This window comes from Patella vulgata, chromosome 1, assembly GCF_932274485.2.
Source record: "Patella vulgata chromosome 1, xgPatVulg1.2, whole genome shotgun sequence".
Classification (NCBI taxonomy): domain Eukaryota; kingdom Metazoa; phylum Mollusca; class Gastropoda; family Patellidae; genus Patella; species Patella vulgata.
The window spans coordinates 95503439-95526764 of record NC_065879.2 but is presented as its reverse complement, the minus strand read 5'-3'; the positions used below and the strand labels follow the sequence as shown (position 1 = coordinate 95526764).

General features: G+C 38.0%; 1 protein-coding gene across 1 annotated transcript; it reads left to right on the top strand.

The window, feature by feature from the left end:
• Window positions 1–13209: 13209 nt before the first annotated feature.
• Window positions 13210–18814, top strand: LOC130012932 (GTPase IMAP family member 7-like; the record flags this gene model as incomplete). Its single annotated transcript, XM_056101113.1, has 3 exons — window positions 13210–13295; window positions 15285–15313; window positions 16522–18814. Coding segments are annotated over 3 exons (1389 nt in total), but the record flags the coding sequence as incomplete, so codon positions are not given.
• Window positions 18815–23326: the final 4512 nt, after the last annotated feature.

Genomic DNA, 23326 nt, shown 5'->3' with positions numbered 1-23326 from the left:
TTAAGATCAGATATGCGCGACAGGAAACAAGATCATGCATTTCAAGTTTCATTAAAATAAGATAAAAATTGTGCCCTCTAGAATGTCCACAAACTAAAACATGATTTTTCGTACAATCAGGGGTCATCATCCATGAAGTTATTTTCCGATAGACCTATATTTTAAGTTCCGGCAAAATCGGATAAAAATTGTGACCTATAGAGTATCAACAAACAAATTGTGGACGGACGGACGTCCGAACGGATGTACAGTATGGAAGTATAACGTTGCCAATATTATTTCATTGTTCACGGTGCAAACTGCAAATGTCAGTAGTTCAAAATACGTATTTTAGTTTTACAATTTGCAATTTCCATTGTTCAACAATACCAATGCCACGGTGTTAAAATACAGAATACACTTTTCAATAATACAAAATTCAGTAGAATAGTTATTTTGCACAGTTATTTTGCGCATAATAGAACCTTGCATAGTAGAACATATACCCTATATGGGATCTATGACGAACGTCATTTGCATACGGAAAAAAGTCCGGACTATGACGGAAATTAATGATTTACGCGGTAAAGCCATCAGGTCACCTGGATACGAAATGAAGTTAGCACACATATTCCTAGCGCCAATAAAAACCTAGATATAATTATCACGAAAATAATTGTTACCTTTATATTAGAAAACGACATATTAATGCAAAGTATATATGTAATAGACCCCCCCCCCTCCTCCCTCCCTCATGAAAAAAAGAAATATTATTACCGTAAACATACTAAAATATCGCACACTAGGCTAACTGAGCACACAGAAAAGGGGTACGCCCACGCTGCATCAAAAACGCACCGAAAGCAGCTTTGGTGGCAAAATGTTTTTTGTTTCACAGAGTCAAGGGATGGATAAACTACGAGAATACAAAAATCCAGAAGCCTTCTATGCTGGCTTTTGACGATATATTACCGTAAACTTACTAAATATGTGGGGAATCGAGTTAGCGTAGGCTCACTGCGCACCCAATAGCTTCTACACTAGCTTTGGTGGCTTATCATCATCATCATCATCATCATCCTCATCATCATCATCGGAGAGGCCTTTAGATAGGTCAGCGACCTTTTGGCCGATCAAATTTTCTAAACAGGAATTCACGGCATTTATTAGATCTTTATTTCAGCAAATTTCTTTGGGGGGAGGGGGGGGGTCTATTACACATTATTATATATTTTGCATTAATATGTCTTAAAATGCTATTTTCTAATATAAAGGTAACAATTATTTTCCTGATAATTATATCGAGGTTTTTATTGGCGCTAGGAATATGTGTGCTAACTTCATTTCGAATCCGGGTGCTGGAATACGGGTGAGAGATTCCGCTCGGTGACTATAAGATTCTTTAACCTTACCCAAAAAAAGGGTTTTAGAGACCTGTCAATTAAATAAGATATTCAATTTAATTTTTAACAAGAAATTGATTCACTTGAAATATCTGGGGTTTTTTACCGATGAGAACAAATAAGAATAGTCTCGTTAAACCAGACTATTATCTTTCAGAATCCTCTAATCGTCGAACTAATTACATTATAGAGCCTGGACGTTGAAGACTAACAAAATCGAGAACTGCCCCCCCCCCTTCTAATGACCTCGGTCTTATGGCTTTATCGCGTAAATCGTGGTTCTCACTTGTCAGTGATGCAGGACGGAGGGCCTGACAAGAACAGCTGTCTAGTCGTTCGGATGGGACGAAAAACCGAGGTCCCGTGTACACATTGGCGTGCACGTAAAAGATCCCTTGACAGTTGGAATTCGGTATAAGAGTAGGCCGTAGTGCCGCTGTCCGGGCAAAATTTCCCTCATAGCACACTGTATGGCGTATGCCCGTCATCATTAGCCCAGATTGGATCAGAACAGTAGGACGTTAAACCCCATTTCATTTCATTTCATTTATCGCGTAAATCATTAATTTCCATCATAGTCCGGATTTTTTTCCGTATGTAAATGACGTACGTCGTACATCCCATATAAGGTATATGTTCTACTTTGCAAGGTTCTATTATGCATTTGTCTATTATGCAAAATGCAGAATGCAGAAGTGTAATGTGCAAAATAACTATTATACTGTATTTTGTATTATTGAAAAGTGTATTCTGTATTTTAACACCGTGACATTGGTATTGTTGAGCAATGTAAATTGTAAAACTAAAATACGTATTTGCAGTTTGCACCGTGAACAATGAAATAATATTGGCAACGTTATACTTCCATAGTACAGGGGCGACGGCATAATACATTCACGTGAAAATGCGCTATATAGTGTGAATAAGCACTTTCTTTTCTTGCGTATATATGAAACCTGTTATATTGAACCATGATCGTGCGATAATTTTGTTTTCACTTTTATGTTATAATTTCTAATAAATGAAAGTGTTTAAATAGTGTCAACTTATATTATGTTGCAAGAAAGGTTATTTCATCAGTTACAATTTAAAAAAATTTATCGGATTAAATTCTAATGGAATCAAGACATTCATCAACAATATTATTTTATACATTTAATAAGTCCACATTTATTGCGGCAATTGCATTTTAATGAAAGGGCATGCACGGTAGGCCTAATTACCTTAAAGGAAAGTCGCACGGTAATTGAATGTTAATCATAAATGAATGATAATGAAGTCGTGAAAAAGCAGGCCTACATTTCACTCATTTTTGCTATTAAAGATAACACAAAATTTACGAATTATTTAATATATATTTATTGATATAAAAACGAAAGCCCACAAACTTTGTTCCGTGTACATTTTGACCATACCCAGGAAGTTGTAGAATGATGGGCACAGAAGTTTCATCTTGATGGGCGCAAAAATTATGGGAGGATCCACAAACTTTGTACATAATAATAATAATAGGATTCTTATACAGCGCTAAACCCCAAACAATAAAGTCTGCTCAAAGCGCACACAAAAACGATTCTAAGTTAGTTAAGAGTTTATTTTTTAATATTTAGAAAACAGGAATGTCTTTAATTTAGATTTAAATATTGAAAATGTTGGAGCAGATTTTAATGCTAACCGGAGGGCATTCCACTTCAAAGCCGCTGAAACATAAAATGATTTAAAACCAAATTTTTTCAGTTTCCATTTTGGTACTGTAATATAATGTTGAGATTGACATCACAGAGGTCGTATTGACTGGTACGGATTAACAAGTTCCTTTAAATACGAAGGGGCATTTTCATGAAGGCACTGATACACAACTGTTAAAATTTTGAATTCTATCCTTTAACTTATGCGTAACCAATGCAGAGAATTTAGTACTGGAGATATACTAGAACATTTTGGTGATTAGGAAACTAATCTGAGGTAGTTTTTGTAATAATTCAGATGAAATGCCAGTAAGAAGACTGTTACAGTAATCTAATTTTGATAAAATTAATGATCGAACAAGGGTTGCTGTGGATTCTGTCGTTAACATATGACGGATGCTGCTGATGTTCCTAAGATGGTAGTAGCATATGATTGGACTGGACATACTGTTGTTAGACTCCATGTACACACCAAGATGAGAATGGCTTCCGTCTTACCATCGTTCAGATTTAATTTATTGCATGACATCCAGGACTTTACATCAGCAATGCATGCTTGAATATTATTCAGGCTTTGATAATGTGCAAGTACACAAGCACAGACAAGCTCTCAATTAGCTGGGTGTCATCAGCATATAAATGGTGTGACAGGTGAAAACCATTTATAATCTGGCCTAGTTGAGTGTTATACAGGGTAAAAAGAATTGGGCCCAATACGGATCCTTGCGGCACACCACAATTCAGGGAGTCTCTGATAATAACAGATTGGCTTCTACCTGATAGATACGATGAAAACCAGTTTAATACCACACCGTCTAAACCACACTCATCACGGAGACGGGTGATAAGAACATTCGGATCAAGTGTCGAATGCAGCGGACAAGTCCAGCAATATCAACAAAGCTACATTTCCTTTATCAACAATAGTATTAACTTTATTAAGCACGCAGTTCAGTGCAGTTTCTGTTCCATGGGTTCTTTTATAGGCCGATTGAAATTTATACAACAAATTATTTAAGTATAAATGCTCCATAAGACGGACTTTTACAGCTCTTTTAAGAACTTTGGATATAATAGACAGGTTAGATACAGGTCTGTAATTTTTAAGAAGGTTGTTATCTAAGTTTTACATAACGGAGGAACAATTCCTGTTACGAGACTGGTGTTTACAATTTTAGTAATGACAGGAATCAATGTATCATCCAGCATTAGTTTTGTTGGCATAGGATCCAACTGTAGGTTTAGAAGCTCGAATTAGATCAGCAAGTTCAGAAGAACTAAATTCCTTAAACGAGGCCAAAACGTCTCCTTTAATTGTGTCGAGTTCACACGCAAATGATTCATTTCCAAGACTATTTCTGAGGTCGGTGATTTTGTTGATAAAAAAGTCACTGAAAGATTCAGCCAGCTGCTGTTCACTAGATGTTGTAGGGAGTACACTATCAACATTTCACTAAACATTATCTTTGGGTTGTTAGGGTTTGAGTGTATGAAATCGTTATGAAGAAGATTTAGCTTTGCGAATTATGAAGTTGACTTTATTTCTGGCGGTGTTATAGATTTGTCTGTGAACTTCTAGTTTTGTAAGACGCCACTTTCGCTCTGTAGTTCGCCGTCCAATCTTGGGGTTAACTGGTTTTGCTCGTATTTGTTTGAAAGTAACAGGTGCATGTTTATCTAATAGTTCCTGCAAAGTAATATTAAATAACTCAGCAAGTTCTTCTCCATCATCAGGAGGGGCAATTAGAAGCTGAGAATTATTAAGGTCGAACTTGAAGTCATCTCTTGATATCTTCTTGATATTTCTACAAGCAACTTCGATAATTTGATGGGGGGACGCATGTAACGTAGGTTGAAAGTGAATAGATAGTGATCAGACATCTGCCTGTCCTCAACAATAACATCATTGATAATATCGTCAGTACTTCTAGTTATAATTCAATCTAACGTGTGACCAGATTTATGTGTAGAAGAAATGACATGTTGTTGAAGGTTGTGGGAATCAAGAAGCTGGATAATTCTTTTAGTAAAAGGCTTCTCTAAGTGTTCAAAAGGTCGCCTTTTATATTTTGAGTTTCATCGAAAAGAGAAGAAAAAATCTTCATAACACATTGAATCTGTTAGCTTATTAGTCTTAGATGGTGGAGAACGATAAACGGATATAAATTTAATTGTGTGTTGCCATGAATAAGATTAAGATCTAATAATTCCAGGGATGAGAATGTAGATTTAGTTTTTTTAATATTCACCCAAGTCAATTTTAATATAATTGTTGTTTTTTTTATAATTTTAACCCAAGTCAATTTTAATATAATTTGTTTTTTATAATTTTCATCCAAGTCAATTTTAATTTCCACCCAAGTCATTTGTAATATAATTTTTTTTATAATTTCCACCCAAGTCAATTTTAATATAATTTGTTTTTTTTATAATTTTCACCCAAGTCAATTTTAATTTTCACCCAAGTCAATTTTAATCCAAGCTATTTGTAATATAATTTATTTTTTTTAATTTTCACCCAAGTCATTTGTAATATAATGATGGGCCATTTTGCCCGGACAGCGACGGTCCCGCGTATTCTTTTCGAAATTCCGTTCCTGGTCTTGACAGTACCGGAGGAAGTGGGGGGGGGGGTCTTTTGGGTGGGAAAATAAACGTGCAGGGGGTCGACACAATCTTAGTCGGGATCTGACAGTGAAACGCATTGAAATGAAATGAGGGTTTAACGTCCTACAAGGACTGGGCTAATGAATGCAGTATCCCAGAAGGGAAATTTTGCTCTGACAGCGGCACTACCACATCTCTTATATAATTTCCCCCCCAGTCAATTTTAATATCCACCCAAGTCAATTGTAATATTATTTGGTTTTTTTAAATTTTAATATAATTTGTTTCTTTTTATAGTTTTCACCCAAGTCAATTTTAATTTCCACCCAAGCCATTTGTAATATAGTTTTTTTTATAATTTCCACCCAAGTCAATTTTAATATAATTTGTTTTTTTATAATTTTCACCCAAGTCAATTTTAATTTTCACCAAAGAGTTCACGGACAGCGGCGGTCCCGCCTATTCTTTTTCGAAATCCTGTTGCTGGTCTTGAAAGTACCGGGGGAGGGGGAATTCTTTCGGGTGGGAAAAAAACGTGCAGGGGTCGACACAATCTTAGTCGGGATCTGACAGTGAAACGCACTGAAATGAAATGAAATTGGGGTTTAACGTCCTACTGTTCTGCTCCGACTGGGATAATGAATGCAGTATGCAAGAAGGGAAATTAAGCTCTGACAGCAGCACTACGACATCTCTTATATGAAATTTCAACTGTAAGAGTTATTCTACATACACGCCAATGTGTACTAGGGACCTGGATATGGATATCAGTATACACCCATCATAGCCAACGCTTACGAACATCCAGACATCGAATTGTTAGCACGTGCGTGCTCTATCATAAGGTCTGTCATTGAGTCAACAGGCGTGGTTTCGATTTATAATTTGAGTTATACTTTATGGACTGAAATTATCACAAGATCTCTGAATAAAAGGCAAGAAATCTTGACTTTTATTATCAAATTTTCAGAATTGAAAAGGGGGGGGGGGGTGTGACTGAATAGTTAAAGTCTGTGCATTGGATCATAATTCAAGTGGCCTGGTTTCGATTTCCCGCTCGTACGTGGCAAGGATTAGGGTTGTTTGTCCAGCCTTGTGGGTTTTATCCGGGTACTCCAGTTTCCTCCCACTACTAAAGACCTCTTCTACGCACAAACTGACTATTGAAATGAAATAGAGTTATATGATAGTCCTGAAATGACTTAATTTGTGTGGAGTGGATGTAATGCCCCAAAATCTCAATTCAAATATCTTGTGAGAACCTCCCTGGGGCGATTTGTCATATAAATATATTGGAAAGTGAAATAAACGAATTTAGTGAAAATCTCCAAAAATTAAACTGAAAGGAAGCACCAAATCCAGTTGAAGTGCCCCACTTTCAAGAAAAGGGACCCTCTGTGTCCAGTAAGAAAAGGGGGCCCTTTGGCAAGGCTCTCAGTGTTTGTGTCCAGTAGTAAGGTCAAGAGCCATGCGTTTCACCCATCATTCATTAGTGCACATAGGCTAAGTTGTTTTTGTTATCTCTTTTTAACACACTGTGCGCTGAATTCGATGTCTGGATGTTCGTAGGCGTTGGCTATGATGGGTGCATGCTGATATCAATACCCAGGCCCCTAGTACACATTGGCGTGTATGTAAAATACAACTTGATGCTTATAGCTTCCTTGATTTCTGGCACAAATTTACTCCGTCTATTCATTACATCAAAATACTTATCAAAGTACTGTAAATCATGCAAAAGTAATTATTGATTGTATGTTAACTACAGGTTACAGGACAATACAGTAACTTTCACTGCATATGGGAGTCACGATCGCTCAGCCAAGGAAGTTAATAAGGATTATCTGATGTGGTTCCCTCTTGTCAGTCGTACAGAACTAAGGGGCCTGGCTGATAAAAATGTATAGTCATTCGGATGAGACAAAGAACCAAGGTCCTGTGTATATATTGGCATGTATATAAATAATACTTTAAAATTATCCTTTCGATATAAGAGTAGGCCATACTACAGAACAGTGGGACCTCAAACCCCATTTCATTTCACTGCATATGCTACAGAAGTATCTTTAAAACAGTTGTATGGTCACAATATTTCTGTTGGTATAATAATATAGAGCATTTCGTACATCTCCAGTGGACAGTTTATACGTCGAGGCGCATGAGCCCTCACTACACAACAGACGAGATAAACTGGCACTGCAGTATGCTACGATAATAAAAACCTTTACCAAACCATATTTCATTTAACACCATTTTTAGACCCTATCATGAGCATTTATATCTGTTCAAGACTAAAATTATTCCACCATTTGGTATTCGCATACAACCCCTTTTGTCAGTATTGCGAATACCCCTTTCTTTAGGGCTCCACCGTGGGCTATATCTCCCCCAAAGATCGATTTCGATCTTTCTCAACATAAGAAGAGAGATACTAGCTCGACGGTTTTCCAGTCTGTTTCGAGAGCTAAGGTCTAAATATGGTGATTGTGCTCCAATATATACAGATGGTTCGAAAGATGATGATCGGGTAGCTTCGGCTACCGGGACACGATCTGAAACCATTTCTGTCCGCCTTCCATCTGCTGCTTCCATCTTTACAGCTAAACTCCAGACCAGTATTCAGGCTTTAGAGTTCCTTCAACCATCATCTATTTTAAAATATATCATTTTTACTGATTCTTTGTCATCATTACAAGCAATAAAAAACAAACAGCTTGATCACCCATTAGTAGGATTGTCCTTTGCTGGCTCCCCAGTCGAATGGATAAAACAGGGAACGACCAAGCAGATTTGGCTGCCAAGTCTGCCTTAGATCTTCCCTTATCCGAATTGCACTGGTGACCCGTGCTAGTCCCCCCCCCCCTGGTAGGCAGGGCAGTAACCTGGGGGACGACAAGGGGTGAAATATAAAAAAAATAATACTCCATGGATTCCCCAGTCCCCCAACCCCAATAAATAAAAATCAAAACAAGAAACGTCCTAATTCAGAGGACGTTTCTAATATATTTAATATTTCAAATAAGGTATTGAAATCTTGGCCGAGGTTTCTCTTGATTGAGAGTCCCTCTAAGGATTTATCGAAAGTTTCACCGTTTCACTAGCTGTATTTGCAAAACCATGGAGAGATTGATCAATCGAAGCTTGTTTGGTACCTTGAGTCCAACAACCTTATAACTGACCTCCAATGTGGATTTCGGTCCCAAAGGAGCACTCTTGATCATCTCGTTAGATTTGAAACGTTTGTCAGGGACGCTTTCATCCAGAAGCAACATTTAGTCGCAATATTTTTTGATCTGGAGAAAGCTTATGATACTACATGGAAACACGGTATCATGCGCGACCTCCATAACCTAGGCCTACGAGGTCGCTTACCTATCTTCATTAAAAATTTCCTGGAAGATAGGTCATTTAAGGTACGACTGGGATCAATCTTCTCTGACCCATTTCCTCAGGAAATGGGGGTTCCACAGGGACGTATTTTATCTCCAACTCTTTTTGCGATAAAAATTAATACTATCCCAGCGTGCCTTAAACCAGGTACAAACGGGGCTCTCTATGTTGATGACTTTCAGATGTGCTATGGTTCTACAGACATGCGGATAATCGAACGGAAGTTGCAGCTTTGTTTGAATTCACTTCAACAATGGGCAACCGAAAATGGATTTCGTTTTTCGAAATCCAAGACTGTCTGCATGCATTTCTGTCAGAAACGAGGTTTGCATCCTGATCCAGAACTTTTCTTGGATGGCAACCGCCTTCCAGTTGTGGATGAAACCATATTTCTGGGACTGATATTTGATAAGAAATTATCATTTATCCCCCACATTAAAAACCTAAAAAAGAAATGTCTGAAAGCCCTCAACATATTGAGAGTCCTATCAAATACTGACTGGTGAGCAGACCGCAAGGTCTTGCTCAGATTATATCGAGCATTAATAAGATCAAAACTCGATTATGGGTGTATTGTGTATGGGTCTGCCCGCGAGTCCTATCTCAAAGAGCTCGACACCATACACAACCAGGGACTTAGAATCAGTTTAGGAGCATTTCGTACATCTCCAGTGGAAAGTTTATACGTCGAGGCGCACGAGCTCTCATTGCACAACAGACGTGATAAACTTGCCCTGCAGTTTGCTACGAAAATTGCATCACTTCCAAATCATATTTCATATAATACCATATTTAGACCTTATCATGAACATTTATATCTGCGAAAGACTAAGGTTATTCCATCATTTGGTATTCGCATACAACCCCTCATGTCGGAGGCTGGTATCAGCCTTGACAGTATTGCGAATACCCCTTTCTTTAGGTCTCCGCCGTGGGCTATATCTCTCCCAAAGATCGATTTCGATCTGACTCAACATAAGAAGAGAGATACTAGCTCGACGGTGTTCCAATCTCTTTTTAGAGAGCTAAGGTCTAAATATGGTGATTATGCTCCTATTTACACAGATGGTTCTAAAGATGGTGATCGGGTGGCTTCGGCTACAGTGACGCCAACTGGGACCATTTCTGTGTGTCTTCCACCTGCTGCTTCAATATTTACAGCTGAGCTCCAGGCCATTCGTCAGGCTTTGGAGTTCATTCAATCATCACATTTACTACAGCACATCATCTTTACTGATTCTCTGTCCTCGCTTCAAGCAATTAACAATAAACAGCTTGAACACCCATTGGTAGCAGATGTTTATCGTCTGCTACTATCTTACGAGTTGAGCAGCAAGGGCATTGTCTTTTGCTGGCTCCCCAGTCACGTTGATATAAGGGGGAATGTTCAAGCAGACTTTGCTGCCAAAGCTGCTTTAGATCTTCCCCAATCACCCTTTTTAATACCATATAAAGATTTTAAATCATGTATAAATCATTTTATTTATGACCGCTGGCAACGGTCTTGGGATCTTGCAGGCACAAATAAACGTCATCATATCAAGCCTCTTTTAGGAGATTGGCCAAGCTCCTATAGAACCAACAGGAGGGATGAAGTTGTTTTGTGTCGCTCTCGCATTGGTCATACTTTTTTAACTCACTTTTTCATCTTGAAACGAGAGCCTCAACCAGAATGTGAACACTGTCATGTTCCTTTGACGGTGAAGCACATTTTGATCGAGTGCAAGTATCTTGGAAATATTAGATCTAACTATTACCGTTGCCAGACATTACATCATTTATTTGCTCAACCGGAGCTATATTGTGAGATACTAAACTTTTTAAAAGAGACAAAATTTTATTATAAGTTTTAACTGTATATATGTATCCTATCTTCTTTCTTTTTAATTGTTTATATTCATAAAGTATTTGATATTTATTTTTAATTTTATATATTATCTGTGATATTTGTTTTTATTTATGGATATAAATATATTTCTGTGATTTCTTTTGTTTTGTCTTACTGCTGAACTCCAGGCCATCTTTCAGGCTTTGGAGTATATCAAATCCTCTTCATCTTTAAAACACATTATATTTACTGATTCTTTGTCCTCTTTACAGGCAATAAACAATAAGCAGCTTGTACACCCTTCAGTAGCAGACATTTATCGTCTGCTACTATCACACGAGTTTAACCGTCTTTTGCTGGCTCCCCAGTCATGTTGATATTAAACTGAATGATCAAGCAGACTTAGCTGCCAAGTCTGCTTTAGATCTTCCCATATCACAATTTCTTTTACCTTTCACTGATTTTAAAACGTCCATTACATTATTTATATATGACTTCTGGCAACGGTCTTGGGATCTTGCAGACACAAACAAACTTCATCACATTAAGTCTCTCTTAGGAGACTGGCCAAACTCCAATAGAACCAACAGGAGGGATGAAGTTGTTTTGTGTCGCTCTCGTATTGGTCATACCTTTTTAACTCATATTTTCATTTTGAAGCGAGAGCCTCAACCAGAATGTGTTCACTGTCATGTTCCTTTGACAGTAAAACACATCTTGATTGAGTGCAATCATCTCAAGTATATTAGAACTAAATATTACCGTTGCCAGTCAATACGCCAGCTATTTGCTCAACCGGAGCTATATGATAAAGTACTAACATTTTTAAAAGAGACAAACTTTTATTCTCAATTTTAATTGTATATATTTAATCATGTATATCGTTTTAAATATTTATATATGTAAAAGATTTGTTATGTTTATTTTTAATTATATTTTCTGTGATATTTGTTTTTATTTACATATATAAATTCATTTATGTGACATCGTTTTAATTTGTCTCGTTAGATTCAGCATATGTTTGGCGCAATATAGCCCGGTTGGAGCTGACGTGCCGTTAAACAACATTTCATTTCATTATAACGAAATACTAATTCGTTATAACGAAATAATTAATTCGTTTAAGCGAATTACTATTTCGTTATAACGAATGATTAATTCGTTATAACGAATAATATTACTTTAAATGAATTAATATTTCGTTATAACGATTTAATATTTCGTTATAACGAATTGATATTTCGTTATAACGAATTAATATTTTGTTATAAACGAATTAACATTTCGTTTAAACACAATAATTATATAAGAGTGGAATTGTGCGCTTAAGGGGCTTCGTAGCTCCGTAAAATAGCCTTTGTTTTTATTCATTTTATACTTAATAATACATGGTAATACGCGGATATTTTCCTTTTTTATTCGTTTTCTCGTGATAATGGCTGACACCAATATTGTCCTTTAAGTAACTATTTGGGAAATGTGTAATATGTATTTATTATTGAGTTATCCGTACGAATTGTACATAAACTGTTATTTTTATGTAGGGGCTGGAATAGTTAGTATATTGTTATTTGTAAAATGTATAAGGGTACAGTTTGATGTCCTACTTTCTACTTCACTGGTTTTATGAAAATCTTACTGACAGACTGTAATTTCCAAGTGCGATTGTTTCCTTCAGTGTTTGTTGATGTAATCCCAAACAACTTGGAAACAAGTGGGTTCATGGAAGTTCATGAATGTGTGGTTAGATATAGATATAGAAATTTAAATGCATTAAACTGTTCTCTGATGTTTTAAGTATGTATATAGGTTGACTGTGTTTCATATATGGGATTGGTACCACTAGTTGTCTGAATAAACTTGCACTTTGTTTTGACTTTAAATATTATGTGCGATTGGTACAGTAGCGTTCCGCTCTGTCGGGTGATCCCAATAATTTAAGATCTTCAATATTTTAATTTTAGAACATTAAAAAATATCGTGACTACACACATAATATATGTATTATGTATATAGCTCTTGACAAAACTATTGTGAATGACTATTACACAAGTGGCAACTACAAACCATACTGAAATGCACATTAAATTTGACTGGAAATGTTACAAGTCTAAACAAATCGCTCCGGATAAAGGCACGCCAATGTAAAGACGTGGAAAAATCACATGAAAAACCCAAGAACCTTCTCGGCTGGGATCTATCCCTAGACATCCTAGTTATAGTAACCCAGCAAACATAGCTACAATGTTTGGCAAGTGTAAAACCCCATTTATTTCACAATGTTGTGTTCTATTGTAAATCTTGAGGATGTCTACGTATTTCAGGTAAAACATTTTTGCCACCCAAAGACAAGAAAGTGATTCGGGCTCAAAAAAAAAGAACAAGCGAATTAGAAAATAAGTAAGTAATATTGTATCTTACACCGAAACAGAGTTTAATGTCTTGTCACGTTTAACCTAAGATATGTGTCTGTGCTTTTTTGTTCAATGTGATTTTGCGTGTCTGTTTTATATTCTCCTCGGTTGGAATATGCATATTGCGTGCACATTCATCAAAACGACATTCAGTTTCAGCCCATGAGCCGTACACATGAGAACACAGTTTGAAATATCTTGAAAAATGTAGACTCGTACCGTGAATCAAACCTACGACATTCTATAGTCCTAACTGCACCACCACTTGAAACCAAAATACGTTCTAATGGTACATTAAAATGACACGGCAGTTCTTTTGGTTAATCTTTTCTGTGCTTATTAAAAAACACTTCCTATGAAAATGAAATGGAATATGGGTTAACGTCCCACTGTTTTGCACTGACCTCGCTAATAAAGACGGGTATACGAAATACATTGTCATGGTTTCTTTTACGTGACCGCCAGTGTGTATACTGGACTTTTGTTTACCATACCATCCGAATGACTGTACGTTGTCCCTTACCAGACCTTGACGCTTGCACCACTAACAAGTGGGAACCAAGCCGTAACATTGTCCAACACTAGGATCGAACGCGTGAGTTCCAGGTTGAGTCAACGTCTTACTCGCCTCCAAGAAAACTTGAATTGGAGGGGAAGTCAATAAGTTCATAGAAGTGGATATAAAACAGAAGCCAGTGGTTGTGATATTGATTTTATTTTTCAATATAATCTCCCTGGACCTCGATGCACTTTGCCCATTTGTCTTTGAGATTGTGTATGCTTTGCGGTAATGCCTTCTGACTGTGGGGATCACGTGGCTAAGTGGGTAAGACGCTGGCTCGCTAGCCTAGAGGTCGGGTGTTCGATCTCTGCATTGGCCGAGAAAGTTCATCCCGATTTTCCGGCGTGGTTCCCCTTGTCAGTGATGCAGCTGTCTAGTCGTTCGGATGGGACGAAAAACCAAGGTCCCGTGTACAAATTGGCGTGCACGTAAAAGATCCCTTGGCAGTTGGAATTCGATATAAGAGAACGCCGTAGCGCCGCTGCCCGGGCAAAATTTCCCTCATAGCACACTGTATGGCGTATGCCCGTCTTCATTAGCCCAGTTTAGGAGCAAAACAGTAGGACGTTAAACCCCATTTCATTTCATTTCATTTGTCTTCTGACTGCCCCCTCTGCCACGCCTCAGTAGCTGCCTTGAGTTCATCACCATCGCCAAATCTTGTACCACGCAAGTGTGATTTCAAATTGCGAAACAGATAGAATAAGTTGTTCAAAGCCACATTGTTGAAGTGCAGTCTGTGCAATATGACTCTTTTGCATTGGAGCGTTGTCATGAAGAAGCATAACTCCAGCAGTTAATATGCCGCACCTCTTCTTTTTGATCGCCGCTCTCAATTGCTTCAACAAAAAAGCATAGTAGGCTCCTGTTATTGTAGTTTTAGGCGGTGTCTATAAGTATCACGCCCCGAATCCCAGAAAATGGTCGCCATGATCTTGCCAGCAGAAGGCTGAGTTCTGAACTTCTATGGTGCAGAAGAGTGCTTATGATCGGACATGATTAAGCCCTGTATCCATGCAACCATCATCTGTAATGGCTTCAACAGGCCTTCTTGGCCGTGGGTCATCGTCCAAGTAGCTGCGACCCCGCTTAGACTCAGCTGACCATTTTGCAACAATAGAATATTGAGGGGCTTCCTTCCCATACACATTGACCATACGTTTATGTATTTCGGTCGCATTCACATCTTCTTTCTTGAGAAACTTGATAACCGCACGATGCTCAGTTTTAGAACTTTCCATGATTGCAGGAGGGTACCTGTGTTCAACAGGCTGTAAATCTTAAGTAAATGATCGGGAAGGGTTGTTTATGTCTTGTCTATCTCAATAATGACATCAACGATGATTTCTTCAAGGGTGTATTAATACTCACTTCTATGAACTTATTGACTTCCCCTCGTATGTTTTATTACAGGTGTGGTAAATATCTGCTCGCTCCTAAAGGTATGTATCATTTCATGGTTTTAATTAAGGATACATTATTGAAGATTAGAAAATAAGCTAGCAGGTTTCATTATAATAGTTAAAAACTAGATAGTGTAAGTGAATTATGCTGCAAATTTCAGTTACATTGCTCAACTCTGAACCGAGATATTAGCGATAATAAAAATAGTCTCGATTATCCATTTTGGGATTTAAAAATGAACGAGCGTTGAGCAGCAGATCGGATTCAAATCCAGCGAAAATCCAGGGAATTTTATGGTATCGAGAGTTGATTAAGGTCTTTTCATGTTAATAAATGTCTAATTAATAGTTTATATAACATTTCAGGAAGTCCTGCAATGGGCAGATTTATCTCTTATATAATGTATGTTTAAAAATAGATTTGTATTTATGTTTCGCACTTAAAATATATATACCAATTTCTGTCGATCACAGCTGATCACATGACGTGATGAACTGCTCAAGCATAGAACTTCTAGAAGTATGTTGTATTTGAGTGCCACGACAGTGTAGTAAGACTGTCAGTCTTGTGCAAAATGCTCACCGTAATGGCTGGAGTAGTAAAAATCATGGTGAATAAAGTAGGCGTCGTTAGAATTGTTAAAGTCAAATCCAAGTTGCACACATTTGGCCGCCCGATTGTGTTTACTCGAAGGTGCCAATCAAAACTTCATTGTGTGTCATATTGTCGTTATTATCATTATGTAATCATAAAAAAGCTGTTATGTATGCGAGACTATTTCAAGACATCTTTAAAGCATTTGGCCTTTATTATGTTAAGTTGTAATAGTACCGTCTTTCGCCTTCAAAATTAGATGCCCCCCCCCCCTTACAATTAGCAAGTAAAAGTTCCAGTGTGCAATAAATAATCATAGTGGTCTCTACAAAGTTACTCCCTCATATTTATGCAACTGAAAATATGTTCTGCAGAAAAGTAGGACCTTAAATCTCATTTCATCATTTATTGCGTACACTGTATGTTTATGTTTTAACCATATAAATAAGAATGACTCCTGGCGTTGCTGTGTCAAACGTGGCATAACAATCAAGTATGGGTATAAAATTGTTGTTCGTAGTCTGTAGGAAGTCAAACGGCTGAACTTTAAAATAGCCTGGTTCCTACTCTACAATTAATGATTACTGTTACAAAAAAAGCTAGTTACCGATTATCCGAATTAAAGTCGTTCATTTTACTTGATGTTTTTCAGGCAAGCTACGAATAGTGCTTGTTGGAAAAATTGGAACAGGAAAAAGCCATCTTGGTAATAATCTTATTAATGAGGAGGTTTTCGTGTCTGAAACTAGGTCAGATTCAGTTACTAAACGATGTCAGTTTGCAGAAAGGCAACTAGACAAGAAAATCACCTTATTTGTCGTTGACTCACCGGGGCTTTTCGACACGAGAGATCCTAACGAACAAACCATTAAGGAAATTTTACGCAGTATCGGTCTACTAGAACCAGGTCCCCATATTTTTATCTTTGTCATTTCCATCGCCGTACGATTTACGCAAGAAGAAGCCGATTCTGTGGCGATTTTGCAGGAGATGTTTGGCGAACAGGTTATACAGCACGTCATCATCGTTTTTACTCGCAAGGATGATTTGGGTGCTTCTAAATCACTCAATAATTTCATTAAGAATTCATCACCTGTCTTGCAGAATCTACTGGAACGGTGCAATAACAGGTTCGCGTTTATCAACAACAAGGCAGATAAAAATGAACTGCGAGAAGATGTTGACGGTATTCTGGACTTAATCTATAAAACTATTGGTGAAAACGAGGGAGGTTACTACACGAACGACGCGTATCAAAAAGCTACTGAAGTTCTAGAGGTTAGAACAAAAGAAATTCGAAGTGAAAAGGAATGCACGCAAACAGAACTCTGGCAAGAACAACAGCAAATTTTAGAAGAAGCAAAAGAAAATTTGAAAGGAACGGATGGAGAGCGATTTCTGAAGTTAACTCAAGAACTACAAAAGACGATTGATGAAAATGACCGGCAGTTAAACGAAATTGAAGAAAAAAAACAATGTCTAACTCAAAAGATGAAAGAAGAGGACGAGCAGCGTATCACTAAGGGAGACCAAAGGCAGAAGGACGAAGACAAACTTAAACAATTGGAAGAAAATAGATCTCGGCTACTGGAAGACAATAAGAAAATAAAATTGGAAAAGAAACTCGAAACACTGCAACAGAAGATAGTCGATGGCAGCGACAGTGATGACTCTCGGTCGAAAACAATATTAAAGTTAGTTGAAACTATTGGGAAAATGGTAGACATCAATCAAAGAAATCCATGCCGAGAAACCAAGAAAGAAGTTGAAGAAGGTGACGAGATAATCAAGACTGTAGCGTCCAAAGTGGTAGAAGCTGCAATGCATCCTGGGGCTGCGGCTGTTTCTTTTGTGTCAGAAGCTTTGTCCACTCTTCTAGAGAAATTTAATAGGTCGTGGATTTTAAAATATAAAGATAGTGATTGATTTTTTTTAGTAGACGTCTTTGTCATGGCGTATATCAGTCTTCTAGATCTTTTAAAACGCGCATAATATGATTCTTCGATACTTTAGTCCTGGTCCCAATTCTAGCACCTTCATTCTGAATTTTTTTTGTAGTTGATCAATGGGGTTTAATAACGAGTAATCAAAAGATGACATAAAAGCATTAATCAGTAATTCTCCGGTATCAAGGTCTATAAATGGTCGAATCTTTCCAGTTTGCTTTTTTTGCCTACGTATTTAGTGCTGAGTCAAAATATATACCAATGCTTCTAACACAATCGGTTGGTTGAATATTTGTGTTCCTAATGATTATATGATTTAAATTGATGCTGTTCTTGTTGTCAATGGCTTTGCGCTCTATTATCGCTTTCTTTTTTAAAGCATTGGTGTGATTAGCCCAAGTTGATTTATATCTGTTTGCCCAACCGGGTTTATTTAATAAAGTGTTAGACTTTTTAAAAGAGACAGGATTTTATCATAAATTTTAATTGTATATATTATCATTCCATTTTGGTATTTTAAATATTAATATGCATAAAAAGATTTATTTTACTTTAATTTTAGTTACTACTGTGATATTGTTTCTATTTATGCATATAACTTTTTCTGTGATATAATTTAGCCTGTCTTGAAATATTCACCATATGTTTGGCGCAATATAGCCCGGTTGGTGCTGACGTGCCATAAAACCACATTTCATTACAAGTTGATTTATACATTCTTTGATTTAAAATAAAAGAAACATTCTGTTCAAATGGCGTTTAGGGGTGAATAAAATAGGCTTTAACGTCCTACTGTTCTGGACCAACCGTGTCAATAAAGAAAACGGATTCATAAGGACTTGTACAAACCTAAGCTAATACGATTATGCATATTGCATTAATAAAAACCTAACATGAAGTATATTGTACATGATATAATACCCTGTAATGGGTATCGCAGATGTTAACTATACAAAATGGTGAATATATTTTCTAAACATATCTTTTCGGGGAAGTAGTCTTGCCAATCATAGTTTTGTTTTCAATAAAATTGTATTTCTAAAACAAGAATATTGTGTTTAATATCCTTTGTTCCAGGCCTGATAAATATTTAGATATATCAGTCCAGGGGATAGTTTGTACTCGTAGAAATAAGACTGGAATTCGTATAGATTCTGCCAATCAGGAACAATGAACGTACAAAATGTCCAGTCATACTTGATGAATTTAGTATTTATCAAACTATACATGTATATCTTTAGAACTCAAAATTGCGACTATTTTCTGGATTTTCGGACGTTTTGAGCTTGACAGATCACTTAGAAAGGCCAGGTATGGCTTGTAATGCAATTACGTTTTTGAATTGTCAGATATATAATCCGACTTCTGAATTATGGAAGGGTATCGCTGCCAATATTAAATGCTCCGCGACAATGTCGTTTCCATTGATTATATGTAAAAAGTACAATGTATAAAGTTCTAATACCGATATTGATAAAGTCAAAATACCTCTAAGGCAAGAGTTAAATGTAAAACGTCAAATGTTAAGTGTTAAATGACACATGTTTTGTGGGAAAATGCTTTTTTTGACGTGTCTACATTTTACATTTCTCTCATTACATTTTACATTTGCGCTCTGCCACATCCCATTTGTCCTTCACGCTTTCTGCATAGCAACTTTCGCACAGCATCAACTTGCATATGCAAATGTAGGATATCACGTGACTTATTAACATATACGGAAACCTGGCACACTATAAACCAGAACAAGGATATTCACGACACTATAACAGGAAATCAGGGGGGGGGGGGTGGATGGCCGAATGGTTAGCATGCGCGCGAGGGGTTTCGATTCCCCGGTTGTACGTGGCAAGGACTAGGGTCGCCAGTCCAACCTCGTGGGTTTTCTCCGGGTCCTCCGGTTTCCTCCCACTGATAAAGACCCATACGCGCAAGCGAATTATTGAAATAAAATTGAACCATGCGTTAGTCCCGAAGTGACCTAGTTTGTGTCGAGTGGACGTTAAACCCCATCTCTCTCTCTATATATATATCATTACCGGTATTGTGACTTTGTACGTTGTACTTTTTACATATAATCAATGGAAACGACATTGTCGCAGAGCATTTAATATTGGCAGCGATATCCTTCCATACTGAATACTACTTGATTCTTTGAAATCCGTCATAACTTTCTGACTTCTGAGACAGTAATGTGTTCTCCATGATTTTCATGTAACTCATGCTGCACGCGCTGTTCACCCCGGGACCAGCCCTATAAAATGCACCCCCATACCTGGTTGAATCATTCACACTACAACGTCAGCAGTATGCCACGACCCAAGACGGCTCACAGGAACCAGGCGCTTGGAAGACTTGACGCTGGCAACACTGCCCAAACCGTTGCCAATCACTTCCAGGTCAATGTTCGGACCATCTACAGGCTTCAGCAACGCTTTCGGGCCACCAACACCAGGGTATTGGATGTCCGAATGGTTAGCGCGTGCGCGCTGTATCATAAGGTCTGTTATTGAGTCAACTGGCGTGGTTTCGAATCCCCGGTTGTGCGTGCCAAGGTGTAAGGTCGCCTGTCCATCCTCGTGGGTTTTCTCCGGGTCCTCCCACTGCTAAAGACCCGTTCGCGCAAGCGAAATAGTTAAAAAAAGGTTCAACCATATGTTAGTCCCAAGACCGCCATGTTGTACGACAGCACGTGCTGAATCCGTTCACACAGGCATCTGAGACAGTACGCCAGGCAGAGGGGAACCTATCAGTACCGATACAGCGCGTCGAAGTCTCACCAGAGAGAACATCATTGTCGTAGGCCTTACCGTGGACCGATCCTCGCCCCTCGCCATCTACGTGAACGTCTACAGTTTGTCCAACAACACCAGAACTGGCGACACAGTCAATGGAGAACTGTTCTGTTCACAGATGAGAGTCGGTATTGCGTATCAACTGAAGATGGCAGGACCAGAATATGGCGTGACGTGGCCAGCGTTATTCTGACCATTGTGTCATGGAACGAGACTCATAGGGAGGTCCAAACATAATGGTTTGGGGTGGAATCGGCCTGAACCAGAGAGTAGGTCCTGTGGTGTTCCAAAATCATGGTCCCGTGAGAGGAGGTGCCATCACAGCAGTGCGCTACATCTATCAAGCTCTCAGACCCCACCTAATAACACATTTCGCACGTCATCGAAACAACATTTACCAGCATGACAACGCCCGTACCCACACCGACAGAGTTACTCTGGACTTAGTCCCGACTTAAACCCGATTGAACATCTTTGGGAAGAAATTCAGAGGAGACTTAATAACGTCGTACCGAGACCAAACACAGCCGATGGATTGCGCCAAGCTTTCCTGAGAGTGTGGTTCCTGGTGCCAATGGCGTTCATCAATCGTCTGGTCCACTCCATGTACAGACGCTGCTGTTATTGACAATCGCGGTGGACACACCAGATACTGATGTATAGACTGTGCACAGACTCTAAACCTTCTCGTAATGTCTTGGAATTGTGATGAATTAATCACTAATGTGTATACATACTGTTCGCAAAAAATTGCTTTGGTCCATTTAGTAGGTCGTTTTCTAGAATGATTTGATTAAAGTGTCTAGCTGTTTCCAAGAAAAATGAGAATCATTACCTTTCCGTTCACCAGAGAAGTCTGCGGTTACGGTTAGTTTCGTGCACGGGACATGTATATGAGTTTTGCACAATGGACCAAGAATCAGCTGCTCTGGGTTTCTTATTAATCTAGATTAAAATAAATTATATGATCTTAACATTGTCCTCTAAAATACCAGTTTGATGCTGTGATGAATAATACCAATAAACAATGTCGGTTATAAATAATTTGCTTTCAAACATGTTCAGATATAGTTACACGTTAAACCCAGACCACAGCAAGGGCATGGCAAATTACATAACTTTTTGTAGGTCTTATTTTTGATATGACTATAACACTTTATGAGTCGGAGAGTTAGATTAACAGCAGCTCATGAATAATAACCTACCCAAAGTCATGTCTGGTCATTAGGTAAAATTTTGAATATACTATGAAACCAATTCTTGGTGAGAGGAACAATATCCCATTAAAATACAATACACGACGTTATCAAATATAAGAGAACACAAGTTTAAAACCCCAAAAGTGAAGATTAATTTCGTATCGGTAAAACACAAGATTATGCGTGTTGAAAAATACGATGTTAGGGCCACTCTGTATTTTTTGTTGGAATTTAACATGTCAGCTACCGAACTTATGAAGAAAATAACGACAACAGCGAATTGTTGTAAATTGTTGTTGTAAACTTTAGCCATTTGACCAAATATTTCGCTCAGTGAAACAGCCATGCAGATGTTCCGTCTGTATACACAAAATATCTCTGCTATCGCTACTGCATCTCCCAAACCGAAATAGTATGTCGCTCTCGCATCGGTCATACGTTTTAACACACAGTTTTATCTTGAAGCGAGAACCCCAGTCATAAAGCTAGTCATGTTTCTCAAAGAAGTATAGGACCCAATGTAAATGTATGTATATCATATTGTTTAATTTATCAACACCGTAGTCATTCATTCACTCCATTACGCATGTGAAGTCAATCTGCATGAATACAGATATATACATTTTTTTTTTGACAATAAAAGAAAAACGAGGTACTTTAAAATTCTGTCCCGTAGATAATAATAGTACAATAATTAATTATAATTCACACTCCATCATCGATCACCGATCATGGCCATGTCGGGGCTCCCACCACGTTAATAAAAATCCAATCTGATCAAGTCACACCTATGTGAGAAAATATCAGAATATATAATTCTCTGGGCCATTACATCGGACCGAAGATCAAATGACTTGGTTTGTTTAATCCCCAAGCGGCTAGGTCTATATTCACCACTATCCGGGAATATCAACCAAACAAGTGGTTAATTGATATTCCCAGGGTGTAAGCGACACCGATCTACTAGTTTAGAAAGCTATAGGCTATCCTATATCAACGGTAAAACTATCAATGGCATGGGGCGGGGGAATAGCCGAATAGTTAGCACGTGCACGCTGTATCATAAGGTCTGTCGTCATTGAGTCAACTGGTGTGGTTTCGATCCCGGGTTGTACGTGACAAAGAGTAGGTCACCTGTCCAACCTCGTGGGTCTTCTCCGGGTCCTCCGGTTTCCTGAGACTGCTAAACAAACCTACCCTGCGCGCAAGCGAATTATTAAAATAAAATTGAACAATGTGTTAGTCCCGAAATGACCTAATGTGTGTCGAGTTGACGTTAAACCCCATTTTTCTCTCTCCCAATGGCATAATACCTCAATGACTCAGTTATTGTTGTAGATTTCAAAGCTATTGACACAAATGTAGTGACAGATTTGTTGGTGGAAAAAAACAAACAAGAGCACAAACGGGCTTAAACACCTATCAGTGGGCTGTGAGTGAAATATTGCCCGGACAGCGGCGATACGGCCTACTCTTATATTGAATTCCACCTGCCAAGGGATGTTTTACGTCCACAC